We start from the raw sequence: 20,512 nt of genomic DNA on the forward strand, positions 1-20,512 counted from the left end.
TGTAAGATCAGGAGAACGGGCTGGCCAATTTATGCGTCCTCCACGTCCTATGAAACGCCCGTCGAACATCCTGTCAAGGGTCAGCCTAGTGTTAATTGCGGAATGTGCAGGTGCACCATCATGCTGATACCACATACGTCGACGCGTTTCCAGTGGGGCATTTTCGAGCAACGTTGGCAGATCATTCTGTAGAAACGCGATGTGTGTTGCAGCTGTTTGGGCCCCTGCAATGAAGTGAGGACCAATGAGGTGGTCGCCAATAATTCCGCACCATACATTTACAGTCCGCGGTCGCTGTCGCTCTACCTGTCTGAGCCAGCGAGGATTGTCCACGGACCAGTAATGCATGTTCCGTAGATTCACTGCCCCGTGGTTTGTGAAACCCGCTTCATCGGTAAACAGGTAGAACTGCAACGCATTCTCTGTTAATGCCCATTGACAGAATTGCACTCGATGATTAAAGTCATCACCATGTAATTGCTGATGTAGCGACACATGAAACGGGTGAAAGCGGTGACGATGCAGTATGCGCATGACACTACTTTGACTCAGTCCACCGGCTCTCGCAATGTCCCGTGTACTCATGTGTGGGTTCATGGCAACAGCAGCTAACACACCAACTGCACCCGCTTCTCCTGTGACGGGCCTGTTACGGACCCGTTTGCGTGCTACGACTATACCTTTGCATACAGTTGGCGGTAGATGTTTTGCAATGTGCGGCACATTGGACGCTCTCTGTCCGGGTACCGTTCTGCATACACCCTGCAGGCTTCAGCTGCGTTTCGTCGACACTCGCCATGATGAGCATCATCTCCGCCTTTTCAGAGTTCGAATACACCATGGTCACAGTTCCTACAACACTACACTATCACAGACGTCTGGTAACACGGTGTACTACAGTTGGTCTGCGTGCGGAGACGAATGCAGAATAACAATAGCAGCAAGCGCTACATGCGGACACTGCGACAGCTAGACCAAACCACAACAGTGCACTACAGCCACAGTCGTAAACACGGTCGTCATCGTAAACATGTCCCTGCAGATGCTGCTCGCCGACCGTGGCCCGTGTTTGTTACAACACGCAACTGAACGTCGGAGGTTTCAAGCGTCAACTTTAGGTTACAATATCTCCTGATGTAATTAACATTTTACAATGCAACAAACGACACTGATTACGTATTTGTTTATATGTTCAGATGTGCTAACAAAACTAACGTGGTTCCATTTAAAAAAACGTATGTTTGTGTTAAAAAAACATACTTCCGTGCATTTTTGTATGGTTTGTATTAAACAATTACACTAGCCCCTCCCCTCACGTTCGGTCTGTGAAATCGGTTCGTCAGTATTTGATGTGGTTTACGAAATATATCCAGCGGTAACGTTAGGTGACTCACCCTGTATCTTCAGGACAACGTAGACGAACTTGAAAATGGAAATCTTCCGAAACAGCTGTCGCAATAATCAATAAATGTTTTAAGCAGTGATACTTGAACATTACAATAACCTTTTACGTTGTTCTCGATTTCCTAGGCCAGTATTCATATTCGTCCCTGCGGTATCGGCGGCATCTTCTTCGACCGCTCACGTACGCCGTGGACCCCTCACAGCTACGTGCGAGAGAGAGAGAGAGAGAGAGAGAGAGAGAGAGAGAGAGAAGGAGGGTGGGAGGGAGGGAGGGAGATGCTGCACTTTTAAATCTCCCGCCGCGCCAGGTGAGTCCGCTCTTCCATCGCTCGCTGTTGTCCGGTAGGGAGTGTCCCGCACACACGCGAACAGAGGATGCGGAGCTGACATGACGTCACTGCTCCATACTCTGGCTGGCTCGTCTTTCTATGCAGCCGCTCTCAGAGCTTTGCCGCCAGATTCAATGCATCTGTAGAGGTCGGCAACATTACTGCGGAAGACTACACTGTCGTAGCAGAACCCTATCAGACATTACTAACATTCAGAGACCATCAGACTGTACAGGCATGTCATCTTTCAAGACTATTTGTTACTATCAACACCATTACTCCCATTGTACGAGGGGCGTCCAAGAAGCAGTTGAACAATTTTTTTCTGAAAGCAGGCTGGTTTTATTCAGGATTACAACACATCATGTCATTCTCACTCTTTTGGCTACAAAATCGTATTAATCAACATAATCTCCGTTCATTGCGGCGGTCTTATCCCACTCTACTGGGAGGGCCCGCATACCCGCATGGTACCGCTCTCTTGCTCACGTCGGAGCCAACGTCTTGCTGCATCAGTAAGCCTCCCCTGATTCAGGTACTGCTTCCTGCGGAGTGCATTCTTCTTTGGTCAAACGGATGGAAATCGGAAGGTGCGAGATCCGGAGTGCAGGATGGATCAGCAAGAACAGTCCAATGATGTTTTGTGAGCTCCTCTCGGTTGTGCAGACTTGTGTGAGGCGTTCTCAGGGAGAAGAAGAAGTAGGAGAAGAAGCAGAAGGAGAAGTACCACCTCGAATGAGAGTATCCGCATGTCCCAATACTGCAGAAGTGAGAGCTGTGTGAGGGCGGCCGGCACGAGGGAGATCGGACGGGTTTGCGGTGCCTAATTGCGATGATGACAGACGGCGCTTCGCCCGTCGCCTCACTGTGATTTTGTTCACTGCCAAGTCATTGTAGACGTTCTGGAAGCACCTGTGAATATCTGCGATATCTGGTTTTCCACCAAAAGAAACTCAGTGACACCCCTCTGCTCACCATGCTCCTCCATTACAGACGCCATTTTGAAGGCTACGTATGGTGCCGCAACCTCTCGGAACTTCATGAAAGTATAGGTGCGGAAGCGGCAACATGCCGCCATATTCCACAACAAATTCTGCATTTGTAACAAAAATTGGCCGAGGAAACGCACCTCGTATATAACTCACCATCACAAAACGAGTGTACCCCAAAAACCGAACTCTCAGCAATCGGTGGGAAAGACTGCAGAATATGTATGGGTCTACGAGTATGTAGGGAAAATATCCGGCATGTTGGAGATTGCGTTACAACCGCTAGCCACATCTCAGAGCGCAGCTAGTTGAAGGTTGTCCCTCATGTTAGATGAAACGACTCCTCTTTATCTTTGCGATTAGCAGACAAGGTAAAGAGACCAACTTGGCTCAAGCGGTGCCAATTCAACTGACAATCTGCAGAACGGATCAGTGTAATCTGTGATACACCTGTATCTGTCACTGTAGTGAAGAGCTAAAAAGGCTTGCGTATGTGTATGATACTCCAATGTTGGCAAATGAAGTGGTAAAGAAATAGTCAAAAGAAATAAAAACACTCGAAGAAAAAAAAAGACGTACCACGAAGGATGGTGGTGGTGGTTAGTGTTTAACGTCCCGGCGACAACGAGGTCATTAGAGACGGAGCGCAAGCTCGGGTTCGGGAAGGATTGGGAAGGAAATCGGCCGTGCCCTTTCAAAGGAACCATCCCGGCATTTGCCTGAAACGATTTAGGGAAATCACGGAAAACCTAAATCAGGATGGCCGGAGACGGGATTGAACCGTCGTCCTCCCGAATGCGAGTCCAGTGGTACCACGAAGGACTCGTGCAAATTGGTCACAAATTTATGTTCATACAGGTATCAACAGAAAATGCAAAACTGTAAACTTTGGCGGCCTGCTGATGAATATGTGACGCTACAGCGCAATTTTATCATGCGGCTGGTAAGGATAGTAAACAGGGAACATCTCGATACTAGGGCATAAAGTTTTTGCAAGTATCATTTCGTATACCCCGTTGGACAGGAAGTATGCCTCGCAGACAGGGACACGATTAATATACACACATGTCAGAATTTGGAGAGGATGTGTAGTTAGGCTGAAAGAAGCTGGTTGGAGTAATCGGCCAATCGCTCAACATCTGAACAGGAGTGATCCCACGATGTTGGCAGGAATGAGTGATCCGTGGCCAAACTCAGCGTCAAGAAAGAAGCAGTCGACCTAGAGAGATGACAGAACGGGAAGACCGAACAATCGTCTGAGAGGTACTCAGAACACGGGATTCATCATTACCATCGATCCGACATGCAACTGGCGTTTCGGTGGCCACAGGGACCATTAGTAGGCGGCTCATAGAAAAGGGGCTGAGCTCACGGCGCCCCATGCACCGGCTACCATTGACATCTGTACACCAACAAGCCCGTTTGCAGTGGTGTCGGTCACATTCGATCTTACTAGAGTAGAATGGTCTTCAGTGCTGAGTTCAGCTTCGAAATGAGCTCCCATGGTCAGAGACGACGTGTCTGTAGTCGCTGCAGACGGTGGTGGGATACCAGCCTAACTGTCGCTGGCCCGACAACCAGCAGTGATAGGCTGGGGTGTCTTTTCATTTCATAGCATGGCCCCTTTCACTGTCATCCATGGCACTCTTATAGCACAGCGGTAGATCGACGATATTCTTCGCCCCTTTTCGTTGCTCTTCATGGCAAGCCTTCCTGGCCTTACCTACCCGCACATGGCGAGAGTTTCTACTGCTTGTCTTGTCTTCGTGTTTGCCAAACCCTGCCCAGTTGAGAACGCTTGGAGCACTATGGGCAGAGCCCTCCAACCAGCTTGGTGTTGCCGGCCGAAGTGGCCGTGCGGTTAAAGGCGCTGCAGTCTGGAACCGCAAGACCGCTACGGTCGCAGGTTCGAATCCTGCCTCGGGCATGGATGTTTGTGATGTCCACATGGATGTTTGTGATGTCCTTAGGTTAGTTAGGTTTAACTAGTTCTAAGTTCTAGGGGACTAATGACCTCAGCAGTTGAGTCCCATAGTGCTCAGAGCCATTTGAACCATTTTTTGAACCAGCTTGGTGTTTTGAAGATCTAAAGAGCCAATTGGACAGAATTTGGCAAGATATCCCTCAGGTGGACATCCAACAGCTCTATCAATTTGTGAAGCTCTTTCTCTTGAATAAATCATTCAATTTTTCTGAAATTTTAATCATTTGTTTGTCTGTACATGTACATCACATCTATTGATTTCTGTACCATACTGATAATTCCTCCGTTGAAGGTTGTTTTGCACAACAATGTGTGACGAATACGTGCAAAATTATCTGGGATTGTAAATTACATTAGATGGCTATGAGATCTGCAAGCTATATGACAATTTTTTCCTTTTCCTTTTCGAGGTTAAAAAAGGCCTGTATTTACTGCACTTTACCCTGCTCACAGGAAGTGTCATTGCATGCCACGCCCGTCTCTACTGTGATCTGTCCTCACTACATGGCGTACGACATCTGAACGCTCCATTTCTGTCAGAGAGGTGAGTAGGTAGTAAACAATGGCACATAACGCATGCAACTTGCTGCACTTCCGCACATAAAATACAATTACAACACAAGTTATGTCCCCAAATCCTTACATTTCAGTGTGGATATGCATCACATAATTTTACGCTAAAGCTTTGTCGAAGAACCACATCTGGCCCCAGAGCAGCTTGCTTGGAAAGTTGTCGGATGAGTTCTCCAATACCACGGTGAGCGCAGGGTCAAGAATGCTTACTCAAGAGCGACATTTTTTGTTACTGAATGCTTCCCAACTGGAGATCGATGACTGTGGACCAGGTTCCAATCATATTGGCTAGTAGCAGCAGAATGCTGTGCCAGCATAACAGCAGCTGGTGCTGATGGTACCATTGCTGGTGCAAGTCTGGTGTCAGCTCTGCAGTGCAGCGAAGCTTTGGCAGCTGGGCTGGCTTACATTGCATGCAGTCCTAGGCGACTGGCAGGAACATGGATACGACTCAAATTGAAACCAGAACTCTCGGAAACTGGCAGGCGATGATGCTTACTGTGCGTCCTTGCCTCAGTTGATCCAGTTTGTAGCCTGGAACAATCAGGGCTAGCTGACTGCTAATAGATCAGCAGCTTCACCCAACGGATGATGGTGCTTGATGAGGCTGTAGCAGACTAGTCACACAGTTCACTGATGACTGGCACCAAGACTGCGCGGCACTGATAGACTCTGTACCTACTAGATGAGCCATGAATGTTTACTCACTCTGGCCAGGTATACTGGGGCAGTCTTTTGACCAGAGTATGGATAGTTAGCGGATTGTGTCAAGGGTGGGTAAATTGGAACTTCCAATAGAATGCTTCCTGCGTAGGACATGATGATGAAATGGATGAGGCAGCTGTTTGAAGAAAGACTGTTGACATACAATGGTACTGTCTGTTCTGATATGCTTCACATATCATGCAGGAAAGTAGGTACATTAACACTAGTACAGATACAGGGATTATTCCTGCGTAAGTGCTTTATCTGAGGATCTTATTATGGAAAATTGTTTTGGAAATTTGTGTTAAGTTCTTATGGGACCAAACTGCTGAGGTCATCGGTCCCTAAGCTTACACACTACTAACTTACGCTAAGGACGATACACACACCCATGCCCGAGGCAGGATTAGAAACCTCCGACCATAACAAGACGCCCCAGACCGTGCGGCTACCCCGCGTGGCTATTATTACGTTTGTAATCAGAAAATAAATATTTTTTTAGGTTTGACAAAATGGGGGTTGGATATGTTGAAGTTTTCTAAAAGAGTAAAGAACCAAAATCAACCTATACCAGTAGGAACCTTGTGTGGGAGGCCATATTTCACAAGTGAAGGATGATCTAATCCCCACAATCATTTAAAACAAAACAGTAGTGCAAAGATTACTATGATAAAATGATAAGAGGCTAAAACAAGAAGAAGTCTTGAATTAAGTAAACGAAAGAACATAGATAATAATTTCTGAAGATAATTGTATGCAGAAGTGTTGAGGACACAACACACATACACACACACATATTCACACAAAAGGACACTGTTTATGGAGTATCAAACGTTAAATGAACTTTGTATGTCCCAATAAGAGGCTGTGTTGATGACATTCATGTACAGTGTGTGCAACTCCGCTTGCAGTGTGCTGTGGTGAACAAACTAGTGCGTAGAGATGCTGTCACAGCTCCACCACCACAGCCATAGAGACCAGCTCATTCCTATGCAGATGGCAGATATGTTTTTGGTTGTTGGTGGGGACCTGCATGCACAGTGTATTCCACCTTGGCATCAGTGCACCATGCAGAGCTGCTTAGTGTGTAGAGATGCCTTCACAGCTCCACCACCACATGTACAGAAACCAGATCCTTGCCAAGTTGAAGGCAGGTATATTTCAGGGGACTGTGGTGAACTGAATGTACACTGTACGCCACCACAGCTGCAGTGCATAGTGCTGACCCGATTGGTGTGTAGAGATGCCATCACAGCTCCACCACCACGTCTGTAGAGATAGCTCCTCCCCTCTCAAGTTGCAGGTATGTTGGAGGATTCTGTGGGGAGACGCATGCACAATGTGTGCCACCATGGCTACATTGTGCAGAACTGATTGGCATGTGGAGAAACAGCTCCATCATCACATCCATGGAAACCAGCTCTTTCCAATCTAGTGGCAGGTATACTGGAAGCTCCTGTGGGGAGTTACATGTACAGTGTAGGCTACACTGGCTGCATTGTGCAGTGCTGAGTCGGTTGGTGTGTAGAGACACCATCACAGCTCCACCATCACATCTTTGGAGACCAGCTTCAGCTTGTGTGCGAAGATTCAATGAGAGTCTCACCACCACCTTCACCCCCATCTAAGTGGTAGGTTTGTTGCAGGCGTGAGGAGTTGTTGTGCAACGTACACTACTTTAGCTGCAGTGCATACCTTTTGGCATGCCCAGATACCACCACAGTCCCACCATGTCCTTCCTCACTTAGTGGCAGGTTTGTTGCAGGTTGCTGTGGGGAGCTGCGTGTGCAGTGTGTGCAATCCTGGCTGCCGTGCTGAGCCAGCTGGCGTTGGAGAGGTATCGCCACAGCCCCACCATCACTTCTGTAGAGACCACAGCCTACCCCATCTGGAACGTGCCATTCCCGGCTCTCACTCTCTGCAACAACAACAAGGTGTATGGGCCAGCTGCGGATCGCTTTATAGAAAATCTGTAAGTCCACTCACATTACAAAATCAGCATTACTGAGCTCTCTAGGCTCATTGGTTTCACACTTTATTTTATGCTGTGTTTCATCATGGACAGATATTATTCTAAAAGAAATGGTTAGTGTGTTGTAGTTACAGACTGGTGGAATGGTCATGTTACCAATTAGCGCATTGTCAGATGTTTCACACTCCATTTTCTAATGTAAAAAAAGCCAATTTTTTGAGTTATTCAATATTTAAAGGATTAGTATATATCTAATGAAACTGATTTTGTTTCATCCTGAATTATACAGCTATCGTTACTTATTTTTCTGAAAATCACCTTGTGTTGCATAGTTGCAGCTCTTTTCTTATTTTATAATGTATGAGGTTATCCAAGAAGCTAACCCATTGTTATTATGTGATCGTGTCACATCTTATGTATAATTTTATGTTACTGGCATAATTAACTACAGATCTTGCCACTTTACTTTTCAACATTATGTAAAATACTTTAGAAACTTCAATGCAGCAATGCCTAAATGATAGAGAAAACTCATTAATGCACTGTTCCCTTGTCAAAGGTTTCAGCGTGTTCAAAATCAAATGCTTTTTTGAGTCAGTCATCAAGAAAGTGTTCATAAACATAGCCAAAGCCTTGCAGACAAACAAAAATTACGCGAAGTGAAATGCAGTGTGAGGAGGGCTATGCGAGAGGCGTTCAATGAATTCGAAAGTAAAGTTCTATGTACTGACTTGGCAGAAAATCCTAAGAAATTTTGGTGTTATGTCAAAGCGGTAGGTGGATCAAAACAAAATGTCCAGACACTCTGTGACCAAAATGGTACTGAAACAGAGGATGACAGACTAAAGGCCGAAATACTAAATGTCTTTTTCCAAAGTTGTTTCACAGAGGAAGATTGCACTGTAGTTCCTTCTCTAGATTGTCGCACAGATGACAAAATGGTAGATATCGAAATAGACGACAGAGGGATAGAGAAACAATTAAAATCGCTCAAAAGAGGAAAGGCCTCTGGACCTGTTGGGATACCAGTTCAATTTTACACAGAGTACGCGAAGGAACTTGCCCCCCTTCTTGCAGCGGTGTACCGTAGGTCTCTAGAAGAGCGTAGCGTTCCAAAGGATTGTAAAAGGGCACAGGTGATCCCCGTTTTCAAGAAGGGACGTCGAACAGATGTGCAGAACTATAGACCTATATCTCTAACGTCGATCAGTTGTAGAATTTTGGAACACGTATTGTGTTCGAGTATAATGACTTTTCTGGAGACTAGAAATCTACTCTGTAGGAATCAGCATGGGTTTCTAAAAAGACGGTCATGTGAAACCCAGCTCACGCTATTCGTCCATAAGACTCAGAGGGCCATAGACACGGGTTCACAGGTAGATGCCGTGTTTCTTGACTTCCGGAAGGCGTTCGATACAGTTCCCCACAGTCGTTTAATGAACAAACTAAGAGCATATGGACTATCAGACCAATTGTGTGATTGGATTGAGGAGTTCCTAGATAACAGGACGCAGCATGTCATTCTCAATAGAGAGAAGTCTTCCGAAGAACGAGTGATTTCAGGTGTGCCGCAGGGGAGTGTCATAGGACCGTTGCTATTCACAATATACATAAATGACCTTGTGGATGACATCGTAAGTTCACTGAGGCTTTTTGCAGATGATGCTGTGGTGTATCGAGAGGTTGTAAGAATGGAAAATTGTACTGAAATGCAGGAGGATCTGCAGCGAATTGACGCATGGTGCAGGGAATGGCAATTGAATCTCAATGTAGACAAGTGTAATGTGCTGCGAATACACAGAAAGATAGATCCTTTATCATTTAGCTACAAAATAGCAGGTCAGCAACTGGAAGCAGTTAATACCATAAATTATCTGGGAGTACGCATTAGGAGTGATTTAAAATGGAATGATCATATAAAGTTGATCGTCGGTAAAGCAGATGCCAGACTGAGATTCATTGGAAGAATCCTAAGGAAACGCAATCCGAAAACAAAGGAAGTAGGTTACAGTACGCTTGTTCGCCCACTGCTTGAATACTGCTCAGCAGTGTGGGATCCGTACCAGATAGGGTTGATAGAAGATATAGAGAAGATCCAACGGAGAGCAGCGCGCTTCGTTACAGGACCATTTAGTAATCGCGAAAGCGTTACGGAGATGATAGATAAACTCCAGTGGAAGACTCTGCAGGAGAGACGCTCAGTAGCTCGGTACGGGCTTTTGTCAAAGTTTCGAGAACATACCTTCACCGAAGAGTCAAGCAGTATATTGCTCCCTCCTACGTATATCTCGCGAAGAGACCATGAGGATAAAATCAGAGAGATTAGAGCCCACACAGAGGCATACCGACAATCCTTCTTTCCACGAACAATACGATACTGGAATAGAAGGGAGAACCGATAGAGGTACTCAAGGTACCCACCGCCACACACCGTCAGGTGGCTTGCGGAGTATGGATGTAGATGTAGATGTAGATGTAGATGTAGATTTGCTTGACAATTTTAGGTGCCTAGTCAGTGCTTCCGTATCGTTTTCTATAACGTGGACAAGCAAATGTTGCAATATTTATTCGAAATATAGAGGTACTTCATTGTGGGGAAGTGCAGATCTTCCTTGTCATCAGTTGTTGCAACAATAGTAAAGAAGAATATTTCTAACTTTTTGTACCAGTTGTTGCAACAATAGTAAAGAAGAATATTTCTAACTTTTTGTACCTCTTCATGTTCATCGTCTTAAGGAGATTACATTAATCCAGAAAAATACAATACTGAATATAAAACCACAGTCTCACGTTTTCTAACCAGACAGAAGCCATAAAACTGAAGAAACTCATTGCGGAGAAAACAAGCTCAAGTACGTAAGTAACATTGAATTTTGAATAAAAAAACCCAACAAATTAACATGTAAGGGGACGCGAACCTGTTTCCTTCAAGTTTGTGATCCATGTCCTTAACCATTAATTTTGCATTTTGTATTTTCTTAGGCAGCCCTAAAAATAACCACCATATTGGTAACTCCATCTCCTCCATACATCACTGTTGGCGCTGCACAAGATGGCAGGTAACATTCTCCAGGCACTCGCCAAACCCAAATCGTTCCATCAGGTTGCCCGCAGGGCACAGCGTGCTTCATCACTACAGGTCACTTGTTTTCGGTCACCCACTGACCAGTGGCGTCGGCCTTTACAGCACCTCAAGCGTCGCTGAGAACTGACCACAGAAATTTGTGGCTTCCGTTGAGCTGCTCGGTTACTGTACGCCATTCTTTTTAACTCCCTACACACAGTCATTGTACTAGCTCGACTGCTGGTTGCATTTTGGAACCCGCGAGTGATTCCTTCCGTTGATTTCATGAGGTCTCTTGCAACCGCATCCCGCAATATAGACTGTCCCTGTCCGTCAACGCAACTGTGGTTGTTCCTTCGTATATCCACTTTACAATTACATCACCAATAGTTGAAAGGGGACTGAAATGACGTTGATGGATTAGTAACTCAGGTGACATCCGAAGGCCAGTCCACAATCAAAGTCACTGAGCTCTCCTCACTCACCCACTCTGCTGCCGCTGCTCCTCTGCTGACAACACAGTACTCACCGCCTCCTTTTATAATGGCGGGTTCACCTCTCACGGCATCTAGTGGTCGATTCTGCTTTACATAGGGCTGTCCACCTACTGTTCATCGGACGGTGTATCTGTGATAGATTGCTCTGATGTAGTGTCTACACTCCCGCCATACTCCGCATAATTTGGGCGTCATACATGGTGCATCTTCAAATGGAACCATTCAGTTCAGTTTTGGACACTCAGTTCAGTTTTGGAGTGACCTTTTTTTTCTACATTGAATTTTATCATCGTTTTGTGTGCTGTCCTAAGGTCTACATACTGCAGTAAATTGTTGACGTACAACATTTTGTGAGGATTGAATGCCGCTACGCTTTTCATGTTCTCCAGGATGAACAGCCTACGTTCTGTCGCTCACTGCTGGACACAATTCGTCTTACCACAGCGCATCGCATCGCTAGCATTGGTAGTACCATATTATTGTAAGCAATTTCCATTTGTATTTAAATCTGAATGGGAGAACGCGTCTTACTGACAAAAGCTTTATAGCTGCACGTTGAGTCAAAAGTACCGTGTGCTTTCTGCAGGCGGAAACTATCTACGCAATAACGGAACAACCGCTCAGTGCAATGACTTTCAGGGAACCGAGCTGAGATAGTAACTAAGATGTCACACCCAAAGGGCTAGATTTTATTTCACATCGTTGCTACCAGCTGTAAATGCATGTTACCCACAGATGCACTGCTACGAGTAACTACATTAGGAAATTCAGTTACATCAACAGATGACTGACAACAATGTTGTATGGTCTGGTCAACGATTATTTCCAATTTAATTATACGAGCCGGCCGGAGTGGCCGTGCGGTTCTAGGCGCTACAGTCTGGAGCCGAGTGACCGCTACGGTCGCAGGTTCGAATCCTGCCTCGGGTATGGATGTGTGTGATGTCCTTAGGTTAGTTAGGTTTAAGTAGTTCTAAGTCTAGGGGACTGATGACCTCAGATGTTAAGTCCCATAGTGCTCAGAGCCATTTGAACCATTTTGAACCATACTGTGCAAACTGCTGCGAGTGCACGGCAGAGGAAAATATTTCTCACGGTACATTCCTAGATTCATCAGCTATCAAAGATTCTTCAAACTTGTTAAGTAGTCGTTCAAGAGTTAGAGTGCATATTTCTTCAATGTTTCCCACTTCAGTTTGCTCTCCCATGGTCAAAGAAACCTGTGACTTTTCATGCTACTCTTCTCTGTAGACGTTCAAAATCCCGTGTTATTCCCACCTGGTGTGGGTCCCACACACTCGATAAATATTCTAAAATGGTTCGCAAGAGTGTTTTATGATCAGTTTCGTTTGTAGACTGATCACATTTCACTAAGACTCCACCAATGAACCGAAATGTGCACCTGTTTTACCTAAGATTGTGCCTGCGTCATCGTACCATTTCGTATATCTAAAAATACGTATACCTAGATACTTGTGTGGGTTGACCGATTTCAGCTGTGACTGACTGATATAATAGTCATAGGATACCACATTTTTCTTCGGTTTGTGAAGTGCACAATATTAGAGGGTGACAATTACTGAAGTATATGAAATAAAATCGTCATAACTTTTGAAAGGCTTGCGTTAGGACGTTCAAACCGCACGGGTGGTATAGTTTGGTTTAGCGACACAGCACACTTTCATTAGGATGGATTCGTTAATAACAAAAATCGGCGCATTTGGGGGGCTGAGAATCCGTATATCGCGATCGAGAAGCCTCTTCACCCTCAACGGGTACTGTGTGGTATGCAATGTCCAGTCACGCAATAATTGGTGCGACATTGTTTGATGGGACTGTGACTACTGAACGGTAAGAGAAGGTTTTTGAAGATGATTTCATCTCCATTATCGAAAGTGACCCTGATTTCGGCAAGATGTGGTTCATACAAGATGAAGCTCGACTCCATCGTGCGTTTGTGGAGCACTTTGGGGACCGCATTGTGGCTCTGGTGTACCCAGAGGCCACTGGCATGGGCCTCGATTGCTCGGCATATTCTCCGCATCTGAACACATGCGACTCGTTTTTGTGGAGCTATATTAAAGATAAGGTGTGCAGCAACTACCCCAAAACCATTTCTGAGCTGAAAACAGCCATTCAAGAGGTCATTGAAAGCGGGTCATGCTATTCGTCTGCGCCACATCATCGCCAATGATGGCAGTCTTATCGAACATGTCATAATCTAAAGCCGAATTGTTTGTAACTAATCTGCGTGTTTTTTTCATATAGTTCAATAATTATCACCCTGTACGTTTCAAGCTTATTGCGAGTCTTTGAATGAATATTTATGCAACATTTTTCATACAGCACTTGATTGTAGATAACTGGATTGCCAGTGAAAAATCCGAGGTCAGTATTGTCTGCAAGGTCATTAAAACACAAGATGAACCACAAGGGTCACAAGAGACTTCCCTGGGGCATACCTGAAGCTATTTCTACATCTGTTGATGACTTTCGTTCGAAGATAACGTGTTGAGACCTCCGTATCAAGAAATCCCGTATCCAGTCATAAAATTCCGTTAGTACTCCATACGACGGTACTTTCGATGTTAAGTGTAGGTGTGGTACTGACAAGAGGAGACCACGACGTTGGGGTCACGGATTTACTTCCAACATTGTACGCCTTTAGTAGGCCATCAAAACAATATAATGTGCAAGTTGTAAGGTACGATATTCTGGCAGTTCCATGAAAATCGCAAGAGAAGTTTTACGCGTGCATTATGTGGCTTATACGTCTGGCGTAGGGGCAGAACGTTAGAGTTCATCGTGATCAAGTACTTCGTTTTCTAGTGGTTCAGGTTTCATAGCGATGGATCATATTCGTAAATCATCTTAGGTGAAACAAATCTACGAGGATATGGTTTAGGCAAGTATAGTAATCGACAACATGGCGAAAGCTTTAATTGGAACCTTTTATCGGGTCCGAGACTAACGCAGAAGTTTACTTCGGTATTTATTTATCGTATGACAAAGCACATAACGTGAATTTATTACATATAAAAAGTCTACAACACAAGCATTAAGAATGTACTTAATACAGGCAGGTCAGATAGAAAGAAATAAAACAAGACAAATGGGAGTAGGATTTGCTCTCTGAGGATTGAGTTAAAAATAACCGGATAGAGGGTCTGCCATGTACGCAGGAGATCCCGGGTTCGAGTCCATGTCGAGGCATAAAAAAAAAAGAAGTGGTTAGCGTTTGAGCGTCGAAAGACGAATGTGGACGAGGCGACAGTTCGACTCATACGCAGACTTCAGGGTTGATTAATTTGTTTCATCACTGGTCATGTTATTTAATTTATATGAGATTTGAGAGATAATTTACTGAAAAAGAAACCACGTGAATTTGTGTGAAGTTTCAGTTTATGTTTTGCACGTCTGTGTGACAAATATCATCCTGCAACGTGTGATGTCGACTCTTGTGGACTGGCACATTGTGACTTACTGTGTTACTGGTTCTGAGTAATGTTGTTCGCATCATTATTTATTGACGTTTCACTGCGCTTTCCACGCCTGTCCCTCATCCTTAAAATTTAAGTACAAATAGTAAGTACATCTACATCTACATACATACTCCGCAATCCACCATACGGTGCGTGACGGAGGGTATCTCGTACCACAACTAGCATCTTCTCTCCCTGTTCCACTCCCAAACAGAACGAGGGAAAAATGACTGCCTATATGCCCCTGTACGAGCCCTAATCTCTCTTATCTTATCTTTGTGGTCTTTCCGCGAAATACAAGTTGGCGGCAGTAAAATTGTACTGCAGTCAGCCTGCTTTTCTAAATTTCCTCAGTAGCGATTCACGAAAAGAACGCCTCCTTTCCTCCAGAGACTCCCACCCGAGTTCCTGAAGCATCTCCGTAACACTCGCGTGATGATCAAACCTATTGTTGTTGTGGTCTTCAGTCCTGAGACTGGTTTGATGCAGCTCTCCATGCTACTCTATCCTGTGCAAGCTTCTTCATCTCCCAGTACCTACTGCAACCTACATCCTTCAGAATCTGCTTAGTGTATTCATCTCTTGGTCCCCCCCTACGATTATTACCCTCCACGCTGCCCTCCAATACTAAATTGGTGATCCCTTGATGCCTCAGAACATGTCCTACCAACCGATCCCTTCTTCTGGTCAAGTTGTGCCACAAACTTCTCTTCTCCCCAATCCTATTCAATACTTCCTCATTAGTTATGTGATCTACCCACCTAATCTTCAGCATTCTTCTGTAGCACCACATTTCAAAAGCTTCTATTCTCTTCTTGTCCAAACTATTTACCGTCCATTTTTCACTTCCATACATGGCTACACTCCATACAAATACTTTCAGAAATGACTTCCTGACACTTAAATCTATACTCGATGTTAACAAATTTCTCTTCTTCAGAAACGCTTTCCTTGCCATTGCCAGTCTACATTTTATATCCTCTCTACTTCGACCATCATCAGTTATTTTGCTCCCCAAATAGCAAAACTCCTTTACTACTTTAAGTGTCTCATTTCCTAGTCTAATTCCCTCAGCATCACCCGACTTAATTCGACTACATTCCATTATCCTCATTTTGCTTTTGTTGATCAAACCTACCAGTAACAAATATAGCAGCACGCCTCTGAATTGTTTCTATGTCGTCCCTCAGTCCGACCTGATAGGGATCCCAAACGCTCGAGCAGTACTCAAGAAGAGGTCGTATTAGAGTTTTATAAGCGGTCTCCTTTACAGATGAACCACATCTTCCCAAAATTCTACCAATGAACCGAAGACGACTATTCGCCTTCCCCACAACTGCCATTACATTCTTGTCCCACTTCATATCGCTCTGCAATGTTACGTCCAAATATTTGATCGACGTGACTGTGTCAAGCGCTACACTACTAATGGAGTATTCAAACATTATGGGATTCTTTTTCCTATTCATCTGCATTAATTTACATTTATCTATATTTAGAGTTAGCTGCCATTCTTTACACCAGTCACAAATCCTGTCCAAGCCATCTTGTATCCTCCTACAGTCACTAAACAACGACACCTTCCCGTACACCACAGCATCATCAGCAAAGTCAAATAACATATGAAAGTCACTACAATTTTATGAAAATGCACGTGACTTTTTATTATATTACTTCCCGTCATATAAATTAAATAATGTAACCAGTGATGAAAAAAGTAGAGACTGCACTGCAAGCGGTACATGAATTCGAACCGTCGCCTCGTTCACGACCGGCTTACTACGCGCGAATCCTAACCGCTTTTTTTAATATATAAAATTACGTTTATTTCACACATTAAATGCTTCACTGCTTACAAAACTTCCAACAGTGATTCATGCTTACAGATACAATTAAGGCCTTAACAAAACAACAATGAGATCAGTGTTCCTGTAAGCCACAAATCTCTCCACATTCATACCACTTTTGTTAATCTATCAGACTTTGCATAGGGTTCCAATTAACTCCTGATCCTCTTAAAACAATATAGAATATCAACGTCTCAACAACATATCCGTATATGCCCCAGATAACAGATCACTTTCTTCAACTCCTAATTTCCTCCTAATATCTTTAGCCACCGCTTGACCTTCTTCAATGCGCTGTTTTTCGGTAAGAAGAACCTCCGTCTCCATAAATTTTCCTAAACCAAAGACTTCATCAACGTGTATTCTTGTGTTACCCACAAGGTAAAGCCTTCGAGTTTTCTTTACAGTTCCTTTAATCCCCAATGATTGAGCCAATATTGGTCCTGCATTCGAACCAGGTGGAAAATCAACTCTCGTGTATTCAGACACTTTAGGTCCTTCAGTATATGCTCTCTCGTAACATATTACCTGTGATGTTCCATCCTCAAATTTTCTAAGTTTCAGTTTTCCTTGAGATACATTATAAAACGTATCTTCCTGTTTTATAACTTCGCCTTTGGAGTTCCTAAGCTGTTCTGCCCTCGAGATGAGTTCTGCGAGATTCCTAACTTTTGCTTTTATCTCTACGTTCCTTATTTCACCATGTACTAGCCAACCACTCCACCAAATTAACAAAACATAATATAGCTTCCCACGCGAATAAGTATCAAGCTGTTTACAGAAACCGATCGCCGGACGTAAGTGGTTACGAAGGAAATTCAAACTGTTGACCACAATGATGTCTTACGACCGCTACCTTTGCACAGCTACATCAGTTACACAACAGACGCGTAAAATTTCTCTCGTGATTTTCTCCGAATTGCCAGCTTAGTGCACCTTACTACTTCCACATTACGCCGTTTTAATGGCCCGCTAAAGGTGTGCAAAGTTTGAAGTAAATCCCCGATTCCAGCGTCGTCGCCTCCCCTTGCGAGTCAAATGCTTTTCGGAGGTCAGGAAATGCTGCACCTACATTAGAGATTTAGGAACCAGGCTTTAAATTGTAAGACATATCCAGGGGCAGTTGTGGACTCTGACCACAATCTATTGGTTATGAACTGTAGATTAAAACTGAAGAAACTGGAAAAAGGTGGGAAATTAAGGAGATGGGACCTGGATAAACTGAAAGAATCATAGGTTGTACAGAGTTTCAGGGAGAGCATAAGGAAACAATTGACAGGAATGGGGGAAAGAAATACAGTAGAAGAAGAATGAGTAGCTTTGAGGAATGAAATAGTGAAGGCAGCAGAGGATCAAGTAGGTAAAAAGACGAGGGCTAGTAGAAATCCTTGGGTAACAGAAGAGATACTGAATTTAATTGAAGGAAGGATAAAATACAAAACTGCAATAAGTGAAGCAGGCAAAAAGGAATACAAACGTCTCAAGAATGAGATCGACAGGAAGTGCAAAATGGCTAAGCAGGGATGGCTGGAGGACAAATGTAAGGATGTAGAGGCTTATCTCACGAGGGATAAGATAGATACTGCCTACAGGAAAATTAAAGAGACCTTTGGAGAAAAGAGAACCACTTGTATGCATATCAAGAGCTCAGATGGAAACCCAGTTCTAAGCAAAGAAGGGAAAGCAGAAAGGTTCAAATGGCTCTGAGCACTATGGGACTCAACATCTTAGGTCATAAGTCCCCTAGAACTTAGAACTACTTAAACCTAACTAACTTAAGGACATCACACACACCCATGCCCGAGGCAGGATCGACGTCTTCGGATCGCCCTGTACTCAGCGGCTGGACGGTGTTTCAGGACGCGGGCGACTGGTGTGAGTCGGGCAGACGCCCTGGTGGCCCTGCAGCAGCTGCCGCATTTGGTGAATCCAGTGACGCCTAAGGGAGGCCGGCGGGCGGTGCGAGAGGCCGCCGCCTTGCTCTCTGGCTATCCCGCAGACGCGCTCATGCGAGAGGTACCCATCGTAAAACTAACTCCTTGATTTTTTCCTCCGTAGACTGTTTCTTTTCACTTAACGCTCTGCGTCCTTGGACTCGTTTTTCTTTTCTTTCAGCTTTCTGTTGTAGCTCGAATCACGGACTATGGTGGTCGAGTCTAGCTTGTTCTGCGCACCTACGTCACGCATTCTCCGATAGTCACCGAGCGTTCAGTAGTGTTCTCAGTGTTCTGCCGTGGAAGTCGTAGCCAATGCGAGCATTAAACGTGATCGTAACGAGTAATTTATTGAATTTTTGTTCCATTTATTGCGAATTGTCAGGGCCGATTGATGTCGGTAAGCGACAAACTCTGCACTAAGAAGCGAGAGACATAGCAGGATAGACGCTGTCTTCAGGTGCAGAACACAGGTGTGCGTTTACCGCAGCCGAAACAGTGCATTCCATGTCCGTGTCTCGAGCTGCGACCAACTCCATCGTTCGTGGCTCTGACTATAGTACCCAAACCTACCTTTCTTTGGACAACATAATTTTGATTTCAGTACTATTTTCAGCGTTCTAAACGTCCTGAAAACTCATATTAATGTTGGCGTTGAACCTTTTCGGAAAAATAATCATAAATACCACTCACGGACTTCGTTTTCATGATGCATTTTTGACGCCCAGCACTGTGTACAGGGTGTTTCAAACATACTTTTACAAGTCTTGTGAACAGGTTGCTTACACTAAAACGAGAAAAAAGTTCAGATAAACGCACGTCTTCGTTTTCAGTTTTAATGAAAGTTAACGATTCAGGTAAATAGATGGAATGATCAACACATAAACTCATAACAAATGCTCCAAATGTCCTCCTCTTGCTTCTAAACAAGCATGTACTGGTCGAATCATGACTGTAGCATCCTTTTTGAAACACTGCCTGGCGGTACAGGATGGTTTCGCAGGCTTTCATGACACGCAGATGCAGAGTTTCCGCGTTCGAGTGGCCTGCTGCATAGACCATTAGCTCAAGGTGTCCGGAGAGATAATAATCCAAAGGATTGAGGTCAGGGGAACGTGCAGGCCATGCACCTGGTCCTCTACGTATCCATGTGTCATGGTATACACGGTGGTCGATTGATAGTGACCGGGGCCAATATCTCACGAAATAAGCGTCAAACGAAAAAACTACGAAGAACGAAACTTGTCTAGCTTGAAGGGGGAAACCAGATGGCGCTATGGTTGGCCCGCTAGATGGCGCTGCCATAGGTCAAACAGATATCAACTGCGTTTTTTTAAAATAGGAACCCCATTTTTACTACATATTCGTGTAGTACGTAAAGAAATATGAATGTTTGAGTTGGATCACTTCTTTCGCTTTGTGATAGATGGCGCTGTAATAGTCACAAACATATGGCTCACAATTTTAGACGAACAGTTGGTAACAGGTAGGTCTTTTAAATTAAAATACAGAACTTAGGTACGTTGGAACATTTTATTTCGGTTGTTCCAATGTGATACATTTACCTTTGTGAACTTATCACTTCTGAGAAAGCATGCTGTTACAGCGTGATTACCTGTAAACACCTTATTAATGCCATAAATGCTCAAAATGATGTCCGTCAACCTCAATGCATTTGGCAATACGTGTAACGACATTTCTCTCAACAGCGAGTAGTTCACTTTCCGTAATG

The 20,512-nt window shown here is 44.3% G+C and overlaps 1 protein-coding gene across 1 annotated transcript in view; it reads left to right on the plus strand.

Annotated features, from left to right (window-relative positions):
* The first annotated feature begins 6,926 nt into the window (after window positions 1-6,926).
* Window positions 6,927-20,512, plus strand: part of LOC126092724 (pickpocket protein 28-like) — a 94,838-nt gene continuing 81,252 nt past the window's right edge. The window contains exons 1-3 of the mRNA XM_049908448.1: window positions 6,927-7,138; window positions 7,750-7,956; window positions 18,706-18,862. Of these exons, the coding sequence (XP_049764405.1) occupies window positions 6,927-7,138; window positions 7,750-7,956; window positions 18,706-18,862 (576 nt within the window). The remainder of the gene's footprint in view (window positions 7,139-7,749; window positions 7,957-18,705; window positions 18,863-20,512) is intronic.

The sequence above is a fragment of the Schistocerca cancellata genome, chromosome 7 (genome assembly GCF_023864275.1).
Source record: "Schistocerca cancellata isolate TAMUIC-IGC-003103 chromosome 7, iqSchCanc2.1, whole genome shotgun sequence".
Taxonomy (NCBI): Eukaryota; Metazoa; Arthropoda; class Insecta; order Orthoptera; family Acrididae; genus Schistocerca; species Schistocerca cancellata.